Source organism: Dermochelys coriacea, chromosome 1 (genome assembly GCF_009764565.3).
Source record: "Dermochelys coriacea isolate rDerCor1 chromosome 1, rDerCor1.pri.v4, whole genome shotgun sequence".
Taxonomy (NCBI): domain Eukaryota; kingdom Metazoa; phylum Chordata; order Testudines; family Dermochelyidae; genus Dermochelys; species Dermochelys coriacea.
In genome coordinates this window covers 50,172,903-50,195,531 of record NC_050068.2, presented here as the reverse complement: position 1 = coordinate 50,195,531, position 22,629 = coordinate 50,172,903, and the positions used below count along the sequence as shown (strand labels likewise).

General features: G+C 37.2%; 1 protein-coding gene across 2 annotated transcripts in view; it reads right to left on the bottom strand.

Moving 5' to 3' along the window:
- The window catches only part of NBEA (neurobeachin), an 835,554-nt gene that overhangs the window by 557,808 nt on the left and 255,117 nt on the right, over positions 1-22,629 (bottom strand). For both annotated transcript variants that reach the window (XM_038414552.2, XM_038414563.2), the window contains exons 9-10: positions 13,012-13,209; positions 9,917-10,050 (exon numbers count right to left, since the gene is read on the bottom strand). In XM_038414552.2, coding sequence (XP_038270480.1) covers positions 9,917-10,050; positions 13,012-13,209 — 332 coding nt within the window. The remainder of the gene's footprint in view (positions 1-9,916; positions 10,051-13,011; positions 13,210-22,629) is intronic.

Below are 22,629 nucleotides of genomic sequence, written 5' to 3'. Positions count from 1 at the left end.
AAATCATTGTGAGATTAGGCCCTAGAATTATAATCACGAATAAGATTGATATAAAAATTAGAAATTATTATAAGAAATTATAATGGTTGATAGACTATTTCATATGGGGCTAAACTGCGATTCAGAACACCTGGGTTTTTTCCAGTTCTGCCAGTGACTTACTTTGCGACCCTGGGCAAATTACTTCACCTCTCTTTTCCTCTAACCATTTGTTTGTCTTGTCTATATTGACCGTAAGCTCACTGATAAAGACTTACTCTTACTGTATATTCATACTGTCTTTAGAACAATGGGGCCGCAGTCTCATATGAGGCCTCTGGACACTACCGTAATATAAATATATACCACAACCACCACCACAACAAACAAATATGGTATTTTATAGGGGAAAGCCATTCGTACCATATACAGTATAATCAAATCTTTGAGAGAGAAAATATTAATGGGCCGTTGCAAACCTAAAATAATGAAAATGACAAGTACCAGAGAAATTAGATGTTAAACAGATCCATCTCACATTCACCTAAAGATATAACCATCAAGAAATTTGGGGCAAATATTGTGTAAGACAACAGAATTGACTACATTTAGCCTCACAGTTAAACATAACTAGAGAAAAATGGTTTATGTATATTACTAAACAGAACATAGAGCTATTAAGGGGTGCCTAACATCTCAAATGATATAAAAAAGATCTGTAAAGTCACTTCACAAATACTTGTTTTTAAACTGCCATTGCACATACAGCATAGAAATGAAATGATTAAAGGAAAGGACAGAAAAATTACATGCTTGGCCTGAGTTTGTTGTGGAAGTCTTGCATACACGTATCAGTTATTGGCTTGAGAAAGAGACAGACTACATTAAATAAGAGCTCTGAACAAAATATTAATTAAAGAAAAGAAGTCAGAGACAGGCCTCTCCTCTTTTATATACTGTACATTATTTAACATGTATGTTTTACACTATAGAAAGTTTCATCTGCCTACCTGAAGAATCTAACAATTACACAAATCTGAAAGTTACTTCCTTTCAAACCCTGTCCCCCCAACCCGTAAGTTCCACTTTAACATCTATTGAGACAGACTTCCCAACCAAGCATATAGATAGTACTAGAATAAACAAGTAATCGCTCTCTCTTACACAAAATTCTAAGGGTCTTGTTCGAGAAGGAAAGGATCATCTCATCAGAGGATTAGGCCCCTAGTTTTTTATTACTGTATATTTCTCGAGCTAGGCAAACTAACAGTTAATTGTATTAAGTCGGCCATTCAAAATGTTAGCAAATGAGGTATAGCTAAAGACTTTAAAGAATTTAAGTATAAAATTAATTTTTATCAGCAGAACCATGAAGCCCAAAAGAAGCTTTAAAAATGGTTACTGTTGACATAATGGAAATAATATTGTTTAGAAGGCCATCTTCCAAGATGAACATTTTTCAAACAGAATTTAACAAACTTACCAGTAACTAAAATGCATTGGATTGCTGCAGGGCTCACATTAAACTTGCAAAATTCTGTGCACTGCCATACAAAATTTCTCTCAATTCTTGCCTATTTCCAACTCCCCTAGATACAAAGGCAAATATAAAGGATACTTCAGCCCATTCCTACATCTCCTCTATACCATGTCCCATCTAGAACACATCAGGTTGCCTGCACAACAGCTAAAATATATGATATACACAATGGCAAGTATGCATGTAAACGAATACAGAAGAAAACAGATACTCTAATTTCTGATGAAAAATGTGGTGATCAGGACATCAGAATATGTTTCCAGCAGTACTTTTCAATCCACAGCAGGAAATTGCCACACTTTTCAATTGATGATGCTACACCTCTGATTCTAGAATTAGCAAGTAATGGAGATAACAGTCTCTCGGGGATTATATGTACTTTATCATGATAAATACCTGAACTGGTTACATTAATAATCCACTACAAACTTTTTTTTCCACAAATGTGCCAATGAGCGTACTCTTGGAAAGGTAAGAAATCATCACCTTTCTGATTAAAAGCTATTTATCAGAAAACGTATGTGCTATGGGAATAACTTTGGGGCTCAACAGAGAGACAAAGATATTCCTTATACTTGCACTTGTTGGCTATTTTTCCTATGTAATTTAGGCACAACATAATTTGTTTTGGCATATGCATTATAAAATCAGTACATTAATTATCTAACTTCTCGATAAACTGATCTCCATTCAGAAACATGATTTAATTAATCCCTAATTAATCCCTAATCTGTGTAAATCATCTTCTGTTGAAATCTTTTCTAAAAAGCTACTTAGCAATGCCACCCCTTGAGCAGAAGACTGATAGTTTTATAGCTTACAGTCGTAAAAAAACAGATTTTGGATAATGGGCTTCATAATTCCAGAATGTGATAATCTTCATTCTTAAACAAAAAAAGCAATAACTTTGCTTGTGACATGTAATTCAATCAAAATAGCTTCTTGTATAGTTCCTTCAAGTTGCCTACTCAGACCCCGAAACATTTTCAAGTATAAAGACAATTCATTTGTAATATTTGAAGATCCCAGCTGTATGGTCTATACTGAGTGAATCAATGAACAATAGGCAACTTTTTAAAATAAACTCTAAAATGAACGTTGCTTCCCCCTTTGAGAGCAATTTATTATTGCTTATGGATCCAAAACATTTGATTAATTGGAGAACTGGCTCCTAAATGGGCTGAAATTTCACTACGTCTCTTACAGACCAGATCACCTAAACAGACATATCATTTATTCATTTCAAACAACAAATGCTTCAATAGAAATCTGGGGGGGGGAGTCGAGGGGGAGTTTATAATAATACTACATTGCAGAGATAATGAAGCAATGGATAAACTTGGCATGGTCTGTATTAGTGAGGGAGAGTTCTAAGTCTACAAATCAACCAAAGATGCTAAAAGAAACTTTGGCCACTGTTGCTTTCAGAGATTCTATGGAAATTGATTCTATAACAGCTTGAGAGGGTGAGCCATTGAGACAAAATAGAAAATATTCCTTAACAAAGAAAAGTCACGTTGTGCCCAAATTCTTCTATTTTTCCCCTGCCCACCAGCATTTCCTACATATATTTAAGTTAGCTAACTGTCCCCTGGGACTGTACATTATTTAGGCAGTTGGATGTAAGAAAATTATCCAAGTTAGGTTTGATGGAAACAGAAGGAAGTGCTGTTACAAAGGTGTCTCAGTCTCCACTAACAGTATGACATTGAGCAGGAGATGTGAAAGGATGGAAAACTGCAACATTCTGTATTAACTTCAGAGAGGATTAATTAAAAAGTGATCCCATTCACATTTCATAATTCCCAGAGGACACAAAAGCACCAACTGATCTATTGTACCAAAAGTTAATATATTCACTAGTATTTGCTAGACATAAAGAGAGAAAATTAATATAAAGAAAATATATATATATAGTTCTACACCTAAAAGCTGTGTTCAGTTTTGACAAAGAAATTTACTAAACTACCTGGAGTTAAGTTTTCCAATCCACTGACAAATATAATATTGATGAAGGTCTGTGATTTGGGGATAATTATAAAGAAGGTAACAAACTGGTAGAAGCCTGTAACATCTCACTTTTTCAACAAGAGTCAATGCTGTTTGGAAAGGGTTAAATGAGTTTTGCTGACTCACTGAAGTAGGTGACTCATCACTTAATCTGCTTCACTTTAGAAGTAATCATGCCAGAGAGAGACGGTTTAAGCTGATCTTCATTACCTTATTGTTCATTTCTTCGTTAATAAGATCAAACCACAGGAAGAGGTCTTGTCTGGACCTTACTTACTATGTTGATTGTGTTCGTAGCGCAGGTTGGGAAAATTACCCACTTACAGAGTGCAAAACAGAATTGTATCAGGACTCTAAAGCTGAAGTCATCCTGCTATGCATATCTGGAAGCATCCCTTTGTTCAGCTAATTAAATAGACTTGTTCAGATTTAAACATGCCTTCTAAAACACGGTAGTCATAAAATAGGAAGGGCCCCGATGCTTCCTATTATTACTCAATGGGAGTGGTGGAGACATTCTGGGCTGTGCATGTGTTCAGATGAGATCTTAACCAGGAGCACATAGTTAGGTTGGTCTCCATATGCTCCTTCAGCTTTTTTAAGTTCCCTTCCCCGCTTCCACTTGCCTTGAGTGTGAATAGAGGAAGGGGAGGGAAGGGGAATGCTTCTTCCTCTTTCCCTTTCCATCCTCTTCTCCTTTCCTTGTGCTGCAGGCTAGGGAGAAGGGCATCACATTCTAGATTAAATAAAAGGAAGTTCTTCACACAGTGCAGAGTCAACCTGTGGAACTTCTAGCTTGAGGAGATTGTGAAGGCTAGAACTATAACAGGGTTTAAAAGAGAACTAGATAAATTCATGGAGGCTAAGTCCATTAATGGCTATTAGACATGATGGGTAAGGAATGGTGTCCCTAGCCTCTGTTTGTCAGAGAGTGGAGATGGATGGCAGGAGAGAGATCACTTGATCATTACCTGTTAGGTTCACTCCCTCTGGGGCACCTGGCATAGGCCACTGTCGGTAGACAGGATACTGGGCTGGATGGATCTTTGGTATGACCCAGTATGGCCATTCTTATGTTCTTATGGATTCAGACATCAAAGCCTGACCTCCCACCACTGCTGCCACTGACTGTGGGACTGGTAATGGGCTCAAAGTGCTTCCTCCCTGCAGGAGATGAAGCGGGAGGAAGATTGCTACTGTCTGCTTCCTGGGAAGTAGCCATTTAGGGCACTATGTTTCAGTTCCTCCTTCCGACCCATAATCTGGTTGCTGGATCTCCTTCAATGCCAGAGGCTAGGCTGAACCCCAGCAGTTTTGAGGTCTGAAAGGAACCTTTCCCAAAAAGCAAAACTGGTGAACTACTTATGGGTTTTTACCATCTGTCCATCATCCAGGATGTCTGCTTAGGTGGGTTAAATTACAACTGTTGCAATGTTGGCAGGTTGGTTGGTACATTAGAAAGGTCTGATTTGAGGTCCCTGTAACTCAGTGAGCCACTTGGACATACACTGGCCCTCAGGACAGTACTGAGGTATTAGATGTTTCATGCAGCATGCAATTTCCCTCCTTTTATGTCTCCTATCTCCAGCATTAGAGAGGTGGGTCCCTGGGTAGGCTTGAAGGAGCAGAGGGAGCACAGCCTTCATATCCACCCACAGGTTTGTAGTACCTGTGGCCATTAGAGACAGTGGAGAACTGCAATGGAACAAACCCTGTCAGGTACTTTGGGGTGGTTACCCCCAGGAAAGGTAATAGTTATAAATAAAGTTCCGGCCTCCATATTTAATCAACCTGCCATGTATGTGTCTCATTATTTCCATGACCACATCAATGAGCGGAACATATTACCCAGATCAGAACAAGTATGCTCTTAACAGTGTTGCTGTGAACTAGCAGATTAAAAGAAAGAAACCTATGGTAAAAGTTTGACATGTAAACTAACTTCACTCCTCCCCATTTTGTTCTTCCTGTGCTCCTAAATTCAGCTATCTAATACATGAGGTATAACTGCAAACTGAAGATAGGAACAAAGAAAAAACAAACACAAAAAGACTAGAAAAATCACTGATACTGCAAGATATTTGATTGATGATGGCACGGCAGACATTGGAAACTATTCAGAGGTGGAGATGACAAAAGAACAAAAACATTGATGCAAGGCTGTCATTTTTTATTCATACTTCTCTCTCAAGAGGCAGACAACATCCTTTCAATCTGGACTGACAGCTAAAAATACAGAAGAATGCTATTACTAGAGGTGTTTGAAAAAGGGGATGAATTTTATTTTATTTTTTTGGAACAATTTAATCTCTGCTTTGTCTAAAATCAGTATTTAGAAAATGTTAAGAGCTCTAGTTATTGTACTTACTTCCTACATATGTGGTGATATCCTTCTGATTCTTCTTGATTTCCTCTGTCTAAAGTATGTAGTCTGCAATCATGGATTGTCATTTCTAGAATAAGTGTATGAAAGATTGGGTCCCAGTCTTATTTTGCTTCTAAATGCTTTAACCCTAATCTGGTCTATCAAACAATTTAAATCCTCTTATTTCTTTCAGGATTTTTCTTCAGATGTACTGAATCATTATCAGCAAAACCAGAAAAATCATTTGAATTAGCATGTGTCACCTATGATTTGCACAGGAATTGAGTTAGCATAGAAGATTAAACTTCATATACTGCTGAATTCAATATTAATGTCAATGATTAATACCAACAGTGACACAAATATAAGACCACTGCTGAACAATGTTAATCCTCTGATATTATAATCCCAATATACATTATCAAAAGGATCTGCAGCTGTACCTCAACACAGGTAGGTATAATACCTCTCTTGCTGTTAGATAAATATCTCTGACTGAAGCTGCAGAATTTTCTACTATAACTACTATCTTTGGGAAGCAAGAGGAAAAGAAGAAATTGTTAGCATCCAGGTTCCCCCTTCTGAAAGGGGCACAAGGATGGATGGTCTAAAATTAGACCAACAACTAAATTTAGTTGCACATTGTTCTGCTGCTCTCTTCTCTGAGCAGATAAGTACAAGAATCTCTACAGTGTTTAGACAGCAAGATTGTTGGATATTTCATTACTCGGCCTGCTCATAAGAATGGAACAAAAAAGACAGAGCTATAGGACAATAACAAACTCAGCAAGAATATCAGCAGGCCATGGGGTTGCTGTAGTAGGGTTGCCCAGCACAGTAATTTTTTTTTATATACTAAATCTATCATTTTGGGGGAAATTAAGGTATCAGCATGTCAAAGAGAATAAAATTTAATGTAGGCACCTTGTTGGGATCATAAATCTTTACAAAGCCCTTTAAATCTAGAAAAACAGATTTCAAAAGGACTTGAATTCATTAAACATATTTTGATTCTTTGAGAAAATAAAAGGGAAAAAAGGTAGGAAGCCTATGATATTTATTTTGGAGCATCAGGCCTCCCAGCCACATAAAAGGCAAGAGACATCACAGTTATTCTAGGGACCCACTTAGGAAAGAGTCACCCAATTTGCCCCCCACCCAGAGAGAGAGGTGACAGCAATAGTAGCCGGTCTTCACAAACCAAATGGCCTGGTGACATCAAAAGTCATTTGGACTTACTTTCTGCAGGGAGATAACACATGTTATATTCTGGCCTAATTGCTTTTTATGAAGAAGGAGCTTAACTGTTTTGTTTTAAAGAACTGGAATGCTATTTTGTTAAACATATTTTAATAATCTCTCTTTATAAATTTACATAGGACAGACAAGGTAATGATTACATTTATGTTTAAACAGAAAATAGAAAAAGATTAAAAAATTGAATTAGGAAAAATCAATTATAAAATTTTGAAAAAATAGCAGTTGGTAAAAAGTGAAATACACAAGAAGCTAAACTTTACAAAATAGAAAATAAGGAAAGTTAACAAAAAAGTTATATAGTTAAGGGACCCTCTCCTCTCCATCACAATCCTTCCACACAGCAAGCCTTAGTCTCCCTAATGTCTATGCCTCCACATCCTTCCCTCTCTAGTGCCCTTCCTCATCTGACTTTTCCATCCTTGTCCCACCTCTATCCCATAAAAACATAAAATAAAAAGATAATCATTGGATTTACAGTGTGTAACAATCACCCGCTTGATCATTTTTGTTCCATCTCTTTCCCCAATCTGTCATCTGTTTGTGTCTTTTTTATTATTTGGTATTCAGAAAAAGGACTGCATCTTGGTACAGTATGTTTGCATAGTGTTTAGTGTGATGGGTTCCAGATTCTGATTAGAAATTAAATAATAATCTGATTCCATAAGAATGTCAATATCTTTAAAAAAGGAATTTATTGCCTGATTCAAGTAGAGCAAATATCTTTCTCATTAAAGTTCCACTAACTCCATAAACGGCTATGTGCATTTTAAATTGGATTTAGTGTTTTCACTAGGGAAACCACAGAGTAAAAGAGGGTTTTCCTAAAAAACACATTATAATCTCACTTAAGTGCTTCAAACAGAAGAGTCAGGGCAATTTATTATATTACTGTCTACAAAACAAGTTTAATAAATTGAATATAAAGTAGGTTGTGTCATATATAAAACTTCCTAAACCTAGAATGCGTCATTTTGTTTATTTCAATGCTATTAAGTTCACAGATAAATGCATACTCCCTTCAGTTACTTCAGACCAAGCATTTTTTCCACTTCTGCATTTACAAACTGCAAAGTAAAGCACATAATTAAATCTATATTAGCAATAAGTGAGTATCCCACCTACGGAAGTACATCACTACCCTATCTGGGTAAAACATGGAGGGATTGGAGCAGGGGGCAAATCAATACCAGTGGGGTACAAACAGAGGATAGTTATTTCAGGGAAAATCCAATGATTAACTTGTATCTATGTACTGGAAAATATACACATTGAATATAGGAATTTTCAATACTGTTTTTGGAAATCATTTCTGTTTCAGTACCCAATTCAAGTGAAAGGTGCTTAAGTCACTATAAAGGGAGCAGACAATTTGCCACTATATCACCACATTGGACTTGCTGCTAAAAATAGAATGAAATATAGGACATTTATCTTGCAACTGAAATGAACACAAAATTTAAGATTTTCCACATTCTATCTGTCAAAAGTTTGGTGTTACTTTAATACTAGTTTAACCATTCTTCAGTTAACCACTCTTTCAAAAATACCACTGAACTTGCAAGTAACTGAAAGTCTGATTTCCCATGTATTCAAGAAGGTGCATTTTCTGTGTCTAAGAATTAAAAACACAACACAGCAGAAAATGTAACAATTTATACACTTCCTAAATAACAATCTAAAATGACTAGAAATTACTCACAGCTATTAATTACAATAAAATACACAAAAGGATTGATTTAAAAAAAACTGGCCAATGTTCTGGGCAGGGGAAGAAGGCCCCTATGCCAATGACTATCCCTGGGAAGAGCTTTGAGTTGTACAGCCCTTGTGCAGATTCTAAACATTCAAATCCATAGGAGGGAGTGCTCCTACCCACCCAGCAAGACACTGTTTTCTAGAAGATTCTTAAAGATCAGCATGCCCGTTGTACATATCTTACACATCGGGAAACAGAGGCAATTCTCAAAGTACACTTAGACAGCACAGATCTGACAAACAGCTCAAGCCCTTCAACACCAATGATATGCACTGAGCCACAACCATCATTCTGGATAACTCAGAGCTGTGCCTATGGCTAATAGACCAGGGTCCCCATCTCTATCCTGATGCAGCATGTGCAGTCTTCTCCAACAGATTTATTCACCACAGCCAAGCCCTTTGTTAATTTGGGATAGTACGCCAACTAAAGGAGAAGTTTAATTAAGCAAGATCTATGCCATTAACAAAATATACATATTTTGTACATGCACCCCTGTTTCTAGATTGAACTTAATGTTTAGTGCACCACATTAGTTTCATTTTCCTATGGAATTTCCTTCAGTTTAAAAGCATTCTTCAGCATATTATACAGTACCACGGTAAATGCCTTAGGTGCCAACTCTCGGTGCTCTGGGACTCACACATCCATGGGAAAAAATAGTGGGTGCTCAGCACCCACCAGTCAGAGTTGTTTGGCGGCTGGGGGTAGGGTGGAGAGCAGCAAGTGCTGGGGGCTTTGGGAGAAGGATTGGAGCAGGGATGGGAAGAGGCGGAGCAAGAGTGGGGCCTTGGGGGAAGGGGCAGAGCAGGGGCATGGCAGGGGTGGAACACTTCCAGGGAAAAATAGAAGTCAGTGGTAAATACCATTTAAAAAGTTTATGTTTTCATGCTAGAAACAGAAAGAAGAGTGCACATAAGTCACAGCATTTATATTAACCAAATTACCACAAGAGGAAAAAAACACTGCTAGCATACTTTATGTAAATTGCTTGAAATAAGCTTACCAGACAGTTGTTTCCATTTGACTGTCATTTAGTTGTCGATTGTCTAATTGGGCAAAGAGAGGAAAAAGAACCTGAATCCCTCCAATCGAATGAATTGCACTGTGAATTGAGTGCGTTACTATAGCTTTCACATCCTATATTAAAAAACCAAAAAAAGGTTCTCAATGTTGGTTTGTATTTGCCATTATCACATTGTACCATAAACGTCTAATAATTAAAAATTAGTCACTAGTGGTGCTTCAAAGACAAATGATTTACTGTGCTTTTTATATTGTCAATTTAGTCTAAATGCTATAAAGATAATCTCTTTTCATAACTTCAAGACATCCAAATATGTAAACAAACACCACAAAGTTATGTTTCACACACAGTCTTTACAACTAACGTATACTGTAAGGTCTCTGTGGCCATTTTGCCACAAAAGGTGTTATTAAAAATTAGGGCTGTTGAGCAGTTAAAAAAATTAAGCACAATTAATCACATTGTTAAACAATATTAGAATACTATTTATTTAAATAGTTTTGGATGTTTTCTACATTTTCAAATATATTGATTTCAATTACAACACAGAATACAAAGTGTGCACTGCTCACCTTATATTTTTCTATTACAAATATGTGCACTGTAAAAAACAAAAATAGAGATTGCACTACAGTACTTGTATGAGGTGAACTGAAATACTATCATGAAAGTTGAACTTACAAACATAAAATTATGTACAAAAAAACTCCATTCAAAAATAAAATAATGTAAAACTTTAGCGCCTACTCAGTCCTATTTCTTGTTCAGCCAATCGTTCAGAGAAACAAGTTTATTTACATTTGCAGGAGATAATGCTGCCCACTTCTTGTTCACAATGTCACCTGAAAGTGAGAACAGGTGTTCATATGGCACTGTTGTAGCTGGTGTCACAATATATTTACATGCCAGATGCGCTAAAGATTAATGTGTCCTTTCATGCTTCAGCCACTATTCCAGAGGACGTGTCCATGCTGATGATGGGTTCTTCTCAAAAACAATCCAAAGCAGTGCAGACCAACGCATGTTCATTTTCATTATCTGAGTCAGATGTCACCAACAGAAGGTTGATTTTCTTTTTTTGCAAAAAGAAAAGGAGTACTTGTGGCATCTTAGAGACTAACAAATTTATTTGAGCATAAGCTTTCATGAGCTACAGCTCAACAGAGTTGTGTATATAAATCTCCCCACTGTATTTTCCACTGCATGCATTCGATGAAGTGAGCTATAGCTCATGAAAGCTTATGCTCAAATAAATTTGTTAGTCACTAAGGTGCCACAAGTACTCCTTTTCTTTTTGTGGATACAGACTAACACGGCTGCTACTCTGAAACCTTTCCTTTTTTGGTGATTCGGGTTCTGTAGTTTCTGCATTGGAGGGTTGCTCTTTTAATACATCTGACAGCATGCTCCACACCTCGCCCCTCTCAGGTTTTGGAAGGCACTTCAGATGCTTAAACCTTGGGTCAAGTGCAGTAGCTATCTTTAGAAATCTCATATTGGTACCTTCTTTGCATTTTGTCAAATCTGCAGTGAAAGTGTTCTTAAAATGAACATGTGCTGGGTCATCATCTGAGACTGCTATAACATGAAATATATGGCAGAATGTGGCAGAGCAAGGGACATACAATTCTCCCCCAAGGAGTTCAGTCAACAATTTTATTAATGCACTTTTTTTTAATGAATGTCATCTGCACAGAAGCATGTCCTCTGGAATGGTGGCCAAAGCATGAAAGGGCATATGATTGTTAGCATATCGGACATGTAAATACCTTGCAATGCTGACTCAAAAGTCCCATACGAACACCTGTTCTCGCTTTCAGGTGAAATTGTAAATAAGAAGTGGGCAGCATTATCTCCCATAAATGTAAACAAATGTGTTTGTCTTGGCAATTGACTGAATGAGAAGTAGGACTGAGTGGACTTGTAAGGTCTAAAGTTTTACATTGTTTTGATTTTGAGTGCAGTTATGTGACAAAAAAATCTACATTTGCAAGTTGCACTTTCACGATAACTACATTACGCTACAGTACTTGCATGAGGTGAATTGAAAAATACTATTTCTTTTGTTTATCATTTTACAGTGCAAATATTTGTAATAAAAATAATAAAAATTGAGCAGTTTACACTTTGTATTCTGTGTTGTAATTGAAATCAATATATTTGAAAATATAGAAAAACGTCCAAAAATATTTAATAAATTTCAAATTCAAATCATGATTAATTTCTTGGAGTTAGTTGCGTGAGTTAACTGCAATTGATCCACGGCCCTATTAAAAATACTTTAACCATAGAATGCTTTAGTTGGTCAATTTTAATGTTAAACTGTACCTATTCAAACTGCTTGGTTTCATTACCTATATGTTTTGCCCAAATTGACTGGGCTGGAAAATAGGGCAAGCATTAAACTGATAGCCCTCAACATATAATTTGACAAACTACTATTCATTGAGTAACACACACATTTCTTAATGAATCATTAATAATTCTGGCTGAAGAGAACAAGTGAAAAAGTAGCTAGGTGAGAATGATAGCTACTCATATTCAAAACAAACAAATGTTAATCTAGAACTAAAGCAATGCTCAATGAAAACAGTAATGGCAGCAGCATACCGTATCATCATTCAAATGACGTTGATTGGACAGAGTTTGCAGAATTTTTTGTGTTAGCAGAGTTTGGCCTAAACACAAGATACTTCTGGAGAAGTATAGTTACATACATCTTGCTAAACAATGCACCTCAAACAATTAATAGGTTATATAGTTGATGATAGCCATAAAAGTGGCAGTGTTTGCTGTCCTTCATGCTGAAGGAAAGATACAGAAATGTTAGCCAGTACAAAAGGAAGGGAAATCCATGGGTTAAATGGAGAAATCCATGGGATAAATGGAGAAAATGACTCAGCCTCAGTTAGAGTTGGTGTCAAAGGGGCTAATGGATACCTAGGAAAGACTTACACTCTAAAAGATAATAACAATACTAATTAGAAACAGACCCTCAATCACACTTTGAGAGCCTGTAGTGCTGTAAGCTCCATTAACAAAAACATGAAAATAAAGAACCAAGATAAACGAACCTGAAGCATAAGAGCATGTGGAGAGTGTACAAAAATTGAAGGGTTTTCCTTTGGCGAGGATTCAAGGCATAGTTGAGCATCAGTAGCCTTAGCATTGTAAGTAAAGGCAATACTACTTGCAAGTTTCCCATCATATAGAACTTGTTTGTGGTGCTCAGCCAGATGAATATCACTCTCAGATTTAAATTTGAAAGTACTCTGGAAAAAAAAAAAGTGACTTGAAAAGTGTACATTTTAAATGAATAATAAAAATTGCATGTCACAAGATCTGTTTGTTGTATTATATGAAGGAAGGGCAGGCAAGCAATACAGAATTTATCATTAAACTATATTTTGTATTTTCTGTTTTCAAAATGTTTTCATACATTTAAGCCACAAGTTTATATTTTGAATTTTACCACCATTAGTAATGTAAAACTGGGATAGGGTGGAGAATCATTTTTTCACCCTATATGAACTAATCAAAGTATTCACTACATTTTACTGTTCTTATGTCATTTTGTTCATTTATCTGGTATCATTTATTGTTCTTGGCAGCAGCATTAATGTTTTAACAACTTCAATTAATCTAATGTTTCAGAAAATGCATCACAAAAAGCAGATATAAATCTGTTAATATTAACAGTAATGCAGTATACATCTTCCAAAGTACAGGACATTTCAATTCTTCCATATTTGATTTAGGATAATAAAAGTTTAATGATCTAGAAATTATTTGTATTACTTGTTGTTTATTTGTGAATCTTTTTTTCCAAACCAAATTCTTACTTTGTTATACTGGCAATCCATGTTAAACAAAGATAATTTTTTCAGAGATACCATTCAGGATTGCCAAAGATATTAAAAACTGCTTACATACTGTATGGGTTCTCGTGCTTTCAATAGATTTCCATATGTTCTTAATCTTGCTTCTTTGACCTTTTTACCAATTACACTACATGTCTACCAAGCCCAAAGAAAATATTTTAATGGAAGAGCTTATACATATATACTTCCCACGGTTTCTACAAATATATTTTTGATTTAATAGAAAGGGTTTTTTATAAAACAGCATGCATCCATGCTTCATTAACTAACAGACAGTAACACATTCCAAAGAGCTACCGATGTGAAAAACTAGTTACAACAATAAAAAAAAACAATTTTCCAAATGCCAGATTTCAAGAATAATAATTTTCAAAGTTAAGGGAAGACTGGAAATCTGTATTACTCTTAAATATACTGTGATTCTTATTTGATTCAAAACCATGTTTTCTGGCAACACTGTCAAACTGACCAAGCATGAAAAGATACATTCATTTTCTTCTGCAACAAGCTGTCAGCTTTACTTGACTTACTACTTTAGCATGCTATAGTCATTTGACAGCTGCAGGAAGGCAACTAGTGGTAAAACAGAGTATACATAAAAATAAACCAAAATTGTTAGAAATTATTACCATTAAAGTAATGAAGTTTGAATTTCAATATAATGATTTCTAAAAACATCATTTATATTAAATAATCTGCTCCGAAGGCAAATCAAAATTCATATTGCTCAAATTGCAAACTGCATTTCAAAATGTGCGACATTTTTATCACTTTCTGTCCTCCTCAACTTCTCCCATTTACACCCCCACCAGCACTCCCAGCCAGTGTTGTATTTAATAATTAGATCAGGGGACTGGTGGAATGCTATCCAAGTCCACTGATGTCCAGGCTAGTAACAAACAAACAGTATGTTAGGAGGCTCCTCACCCCTCCCCATAAATTGCATTTTCTTACAAATATACAGCTATTCTTCATGTAATGCAGCTAACTTTTGCTGATAATGCCACTAGATCTCACCTATCAGTTAATAAGCATAGTTACAGGTTTCAGAGTAGCAGCTGTGTTAGTCTGTATTCGCAAAAAGAAAAGGAGTACTTGTGGCACCTTAGAGACTAACAAATTTATTAGAGCATAAGCTTTCGTGAGCTACAGCTCACTTCATCGGATGCATTTGGTGAAGTGAGCTGTAGCTCACGAAAGCTTATGCTCTAATAAATTTGTTAGTCTCTAAGGTGCCACAAGTACTCCTTTTCTTTAAGCATAGTTAGATTACCTCACAAACATCTGCCTGAGAAAAAGGGAGTATGTTTTTTTTAAAAATGGGACAATTTCTTTAAATGTACAAATCATTAAAGTATCCTATTCATTGCCCCTCCCACAGTGTCAAAAGCAGTGCTTTACATATTGAGCAAATCTACATTTGCCTTTTTATTGATTTCACAAAACAGTTGCATTCCAGCTTTTGACATATTTTTAAGTTTTACCACTACATGAAATCTTTTCCTACAGAAAAAAATGCTATACCCTTGAGTTTTGTAAAAATACATGGTTATGGAACAAAAACCCATATATTTTGGGGTGTTTTTTTTTTAATACGTTGCCAAATTTCTAGGTTTTGCAACTATAAGCATGGCAGACAGTTTCATATTATTATTTGCCCCTTACATTTTGGCAGCACTTAGAGACCTAAATAAGGTGTATTCAGACACAGAGAAATGGCAAAACTCTACACCATTTTTCTCACTGTAAATTATTATAGATTTTTTACAAAACTCTTGAAAGTAATTTCAGTAGCTTCTTATTACTCTAATATCTACTGCTTCTGAGCACTAGGAAACTTGTTATCCAGTTTAAAGTTTACCAGAAATCTAAACTTCTAACCACTTCAATATGATATCATTGAATAATGGAAAGAAAAATGCAATTTAAACTGAAATTACAAGAAACATTTTGACTTACTACTTTAGGAGAAATAAGGGCTCAACCAGGGAGAGGAAAGTAGGAAAGATATGGATGACAGATCAAGGAAAGAAGCCCTGCATTCACACTGCTAGTCTCTTATTTTAAAACAAGCCCTCTGATAACCTTGTTAAAATACTACTAATTGAAAAGGTGAGTTTTGTTTTGTTTTTGTTTTTAAATTAAATACTTACCTGCTGAGAAAATAAAACAAATGAAAAGAAATGATTGAGGATGAGCAGAGAGGAAAACCATGATTGTCCAACAAAATTTTAGGATCTTACAACCCATTTGGACTTTTTCATTATATTGGACCCAGAGACCAGAACAATTTAGTGAGATCTAGCATGAACACTCCCTATTTACTGTTTGCAGCAGGTTCTATGAACATTTTATTCAGAATTCAATGCCCTGAATTTCAAAAAGGTTTAAATTCAAACAAACCCATTTTATTTAGTAAATTTAAGATCTGTGCTGCCTACTGGGGTTTACGATGTTTACACTGGTTCAAAAGAGAATTAATGTTTTAGCTCACTGCCTGAAAGCCAGACATGCACAAACTAAACATCTCTCTTGCATTTTGTCAGGCTTCTGACAACAGCAGACAAGAAGCTTTTGCCCGAAGTTACCATAACCTGGAGCTCCCGTAAGATCCACACTTGGAATCATCATCAATGGAGGGAAAGAAATGCAATAAATGCTTGTACATAACAATACTTTGTTATCTATATTGATTGTTAGCATCATGAGGGAAGAGACTCACTGTGTACGCACAGTAAACACTGACTAATATTGCACTAGAGCAAATGGCATAAATCTGTGATGTTGGCTCATGGAGAGGTTCCATGTCTTCACAAGGTGTGGCCCTTTCCCCATACTTGTAGAGAGAGCTGCTCTCATGTGGTTTCTATTCAAGTTATCTGGGTTGAATTTAAAAAAAAAAGAAGAAGAAGAAAAAAAGCATATACAAGGACACTTAATTTTAAAAGGTAAATTTAATAGAATAGCAGTGTTTTCCTAAAATATCCCACACTGTAGCATCTGTTGATCCTGTTCGGAAAAGGTTAAATGGGATCTACTGCCTCACGCAAGCCAAAACGCCATTAATCCTCATGGGAACAAGCGGTGGGAATGGCTCCATGAGAAAAGAGGATGGAGGGTGTGGGCTGAGGTCTCTCAAAGGAAGAACTCTAGCTTCAACCTTCTCCCCAGGCTTCATTGCTTCTAATCTTGGTTATCATATTTGTGTTTTCTTTATTAATGAAGATAAGCACCAGGAATAGGGTAAATTTGCAATTTAAATAATATGCATATAAGGTATTTGTATAGCAGTTTGGGAGAGGCATCAGATCACACTGCACTGGAAAGGGGTGAAATCTGTTTATGTAGACTAGCTTTTAATGATTTATAATGAGAGTCTGAAAATGTTAAGAGATTATGAATAGAGCTGGGCAAAATTTTTTTTGGTGAATAGTAAATTTGCCAAAAAATGGATTTTTCAGAGCACTGAAGCTATTCACAAATTTGGGTCAAATTCAGTGAATAATGCGTCTAATTTTTTTTTCTGAACTGTAACACTCAAATCGTGTCATTTAATTGGGACCTTTTTTTTGTTTCAGTGATTAAAAAAGGTCAGTTTTGATTTGAAACTAACTGACCTTTTCTCTGGATTTTTCAGTTCAACTGCCAAACCAAAAATCAATTATTTTCTCAGCTCTAACTTTTAGAAATTGTGGGGAGGGGAGGTTAATATTTATACAACTTTTTTGTACTGTTGAAATAGAATTTCACATGTTGCTCACTGTTTTAGGCAGAGAACTAAGGAACTGTACTAAGAGCCCTCATTTGAAGACATGGAGGTTTTAAAAATTTTGCAAAGAACCTTTCTCCCAATCATTCATAAGCACTTAGCATTAAAAACTGTAGATGTTTCTTGTTTAAATAAAAATATTTTAACCAATCCAAATAAAAAATTCCTCCCCCCTATCATTTATTTGCACTTCTGCCACTTTTCAGTCCTCCAGCACAAACAAGGAAAGTCAAGAACTAGCATATCTAGAGTGGAAAAAAGGAAGGGACAAAAAACATTTCAAGCCTATTTTGTAAAACAAAAAGCAGCAAAAAGGCACCATTATATTTTCCTTTGCAAGTAACATTTAAAGGATTATTTATAAATTCTGCTGAAAAACTAGAAGGGATTCACAGAAGTTTCATATATTACATTCAGAACAACTAAGTGAAAAGAGTGTTAGATTGCAAAATCAAACAGTTAAAGTTAAGAAAATTAAAGTTCTTTGTGCAGTCTGGCCTCCTTGTGCATCTGAATTATCAGCCTTTAGTTACATGATCACATGCTATTCCTTTCCACAGGACCCATGCTTCATTGAGTGCACAGGATTGATGGCGATCAAAGAATGAGTTAGGACCTTTTCTAACTTATGACTTCGCAATCTTAATGTTCTTCTAATGTAGTTTTTTGGACAGAATTTCCTAGGTTTTTAAAAAAGGAAACTGAAATAAAAGAAATTCCATCACGTGGAACCTTTAGATCCACAGCACATACCACAAGCTAACAGAATACTGATAGCAGTAGAGGGCTATATGGGTCAGCTACTATAAGGCACATATTTGCCAGCAGGTTTCACAGGTATTTGCTGACAGCAGAGGAATGCTGACACTCAGGAATCCTAAATCCCATTCTAGGTTCTGAGGGGAGTGTATTCTAGTGGTCCCAAACCCTTCTGCTTCTGTCCCTGTAAGCCTGACCCCATCTGCCCCGGCCCCAACAGTTTGTTCTGGTCATGATCACTGGAACTAGAGTCAGAGGGCCCACATTCCATGGATGGACCATCATTGATGGGACATAAGTGGAACTTGGAGAAGTGGAGAGTTAGGTTGGAAGCAACTCAGCCACATAGACACAGCAGTGCACAGGGTTTAATAAAGTTCTACTTAATCTGCATTCAGTGTCACTCTGTGTGCATGAAACATTGTGGCAGAGCAGAGCTGTGAGACTTCTGAAGTGCAGCACCTGGCACCATGAGCCATGGAACTTGGTCTGAAGCCCCCTGGAGCCATGGATTTTGCAGACACAAACCTAGCCCAATGATGAACCCAGAGGAAGGAGGAGTTTGTGCTGTATGTAGACCACGCCATGCAGAAGGATGACAACAGCAGGCAAGTAAAACTTTTATTTTACCTTATTGGGCAGTAAGGCAGAGAGGTCTCCAGCACTCTGAAGCTCAACATTATCTCAAGCCTCACAGCAGTCCTAGGAGTCCGGGAGACATATTGCTCCCCAAAGCAGAAAAAAAAACCTGAGGAGCAAAACTTTTTTCCTCTAGAAATCAATGCAAATGAGAGAGGATTGATTCCTATATTACAGCCTTACACACACTGGCCATTACATGTAATTTTGGGGACTTGGACTCCCTGATTCGGGACTGGACTTGAGACCAACACCTGTGGAAGTGGTTGTTCCATGAAGGTGATCTCACCTTAGATAGATGCTTAGACATGGGGCATGCAGCAGAAGCCTCAAGAGAAATGATGAAAGCCCAAGAAGGCATAACACCCCCAGAAGTACATGCAATGAGACAAAAGCAAAGAGAGCCAACAGTCATATGCACAGTGAAATGCATTTATTGTGGGAGACATCATGAACGGGCAAAGGAGAAGCACCCCACACTAGGACGGCATTGCAAGGAATGGGGCACATTGAACCATTTTAGCATTGTGTGCAAGAGCAGAGGAAGGTCTCCAAAAGATTCAGTCAGACTTGTACAAGAGGAGGAGGGCACAACAGAGAGCTGCAATGACATTCTGACTCTCTCATTGAGTCCAAGAGCATATCAGGTTGTCAGGACAAGAAAGCAACAAGGAATACTACCAATCTCCATGCATTCGATAATGTTAATAGTGGAATGCCCTGTGCGATTTCAGATGGATAGTGGGGCCTCCTGAAACCTGATTCCTCAGGGTGAACTAGACTCAAACATACCCATGAAAGAGAGCAGACACTAATTTGTATGAAAGCATAATGCAGCCTGTAGGAAAATGTGGCCTCATACTAACTAACCAGAAAATATCAGATGCCACCAACGGAAGTTTTTGGTGGTAGATGGAAAGCATCACCGATTCCTCTCAGGAAATACAGCCAAGCAAGCCATGGATCTGATTAGGGTGCAGCATCAGTGCAAGAAAGCAAAAAGGGGAGTCCCATGCACAATGGAGACAAATTTTAAAGCATATGGGGATGTTTTCAAAGGCAACAAGTGCCTCAAAGGAAAGCTGCAATTGGAAATGGAACCCATGTGCTTACCATGAAGAAAAATTACAATGGAAGTACTTAAGTCAATACTTAATACTTAAGTCAATACATGAAGAGCTCAAAAATGTGCAAACAGGTAGGGGTATCATAGCACCTGTAGAGGCCAATACAGTCTGGCTAAGCAAGGTGGTGGTGGTGGTGGTAAAGAAGCCACCAGACCCAAAGCCACTGAACCAGTCACTGAAAAACATGTCACTATTCAGTGCCCAGAATTGACAATGCCTTGCAGAACTTTCCAAAGCCATAAACTTTACATTTTAATGTGAGGAATGGGTTTTAGCACATAAGCCTGGATAAAGCATCCAGCATGCTGACCTTCGCAACACTGTATGGTCTTGCTACAGATAGTTGTGCATATCAGAGCATAACCCCAGAATGAGAAGTGTTCCAGAAAAGACTCACCCAACTGCTAGAAAAGCTGCTTGGGATGAAAAAAGTTGCAGATGCTAGCCTCACTACAGGTGAAGGGAGCAATGATACAGAAGCTGGATGAGACCAGACAGAAAACTGCAAGTCTTTCTACAGCAACGCAAGGTTAGAAACATAAAACTCGACCCAGAAAAAAATGTGACTCAAACAGCATGAGATGACATAGATTGGACATCTCACAGAAGAGGGAATTAAATCTGATCCCAAGAAGATCAATGAAGTCAGAGGCTCCAGTGGATGTGAAAAGGGTACAGGACTTCATAGGAATGATAAATTTTCTGTCAACATTCTGCCTACACCCGGTTGCAGTAGCAGAAGCCATACATCAGCTCACAAGACAGAATGCTAAGTGGAACTGGGTTGGTCCCCAACAACAAGCATTTGATTTGTTGAAACAAAAGGAAACAGATGCCCCTGCCCTTAAGTACTACCAGAGTAGAGATCAGATATTGTCCAGGAAGATTACTGGTATCCGACACCCTTAGCGGGGCATACATACCCAGTATCACCAATCTGAGCATGCAGGATGGACTTACATTTTGAGGACACAGAGCTGTCTCTCCACCTAATTACATAAGGATGTCATAAAAAAATAAGTGTGTCATACCCGGCTATTTACAGCTGACTTAGATGGGCTTGTGTGTGTGTTTACTGGCTGGGAACGAATATACACCTCTGCTCCTTGACACCTTCCAGTTGTGTGATAACTGCCAGCTGAAAGAGACTTACCACATGAGATGCCCTCCTGACCATGGGAATAGGTGGAAATAAACTTATTTACCTTCAAAGAAAAGCAGTACTTGATTACACTGGACTACTATTCAAATTTTGAGGACAACGCCCTGCCTGATACAAAAAGCAAGTCAGTGATTGGCAAACTGAAGGCCCACTTTGTGAGATATGCATTCCAGACTATTCACCAACACATCCCAATTTCCCAGAGAAAAATTCCAGGAATTTGACCACCACACCACCTCCAGAGCATACACACAGATTAATGATAATGTAATCAGCTCCAAAAACAGCTAAGATACTGTTAAAGACTGTTTCTTCTTGTTAGCATTTTTGGCACACAAGAATACCCCATTACAAAGGTACCAACACAATCCAGTGCAGCAACTATAGGACAAAGGATCAAAACCCTGATACCAATGAGGGGAGACCTGTTGCAGCCAGAAAGATGGAGATACCACAAAGAGAAGATGGCCAACAATCAGAAAAAACAGGAACCAGAGTATAACAGGTCAGTCATAACCTACAAGGCGTGGAGACAGGCACCCCTATGAGGATATAGCCATTATCAAAACACCAGAAAGAATGGACTAAAGGAATCATGAAGGGGGCAGTGTCGTCTAGCTCACACAAGTGACAAGTAATCCAAAGGAACAGGAGACATTTGCAAGTCAACAGACAACAGCCAGAGAAAACCTACAGAGATAGAGAGATAAACTACTATTATAGAGTAGTAGTTTGCTGCCAAACACTAGCGAGTTTCTATTGAGCGTTTGTGAGCTGAGATTTTCAAAGGCTTTCAACCAAATTTGGGTGGATTTTCACACAAGAAAAGGCACTTCCCTAATGCCAGAGCAAGTTTGTTTGTTTAACATAGAAAAAATAACTTTTTTCCCTAGCCACATTCTTCAGAACCATTTGCTGAAATAACCCAACAAAATTGAGCCATAGGCAGGTACCTGGGATGGAAAATTTCAACCAAAATAGTTAAAGTTTAGCTAAGTTATAAGCAACTGAAAACAGGGTGTTACAAGAAGCAACCTGTTAGTTTTGCTTCTTTCATATACCCTGCTAGATTCCACTACAGCAGCTTACCAACTTCAGGAATAAGGAAAGAGGCTTAATTACATAGTACAATCATCAGATTAATTCCGTTTACTATCACCTAAATCAGCTAGTTGAGCTGCGACATTTCTGATTTCTGCAGAATTGTATTTCTACAATAGACAGTGATATTCAGCCCATAATGAAAACAAAACAAATGTTTTAACTATCATACTGCACTAAACAAACCATTAAACCATCATACTGCACTATTCATTAATTAAACCATCATTCTGCACTATTTCCAGTTCTTCCCA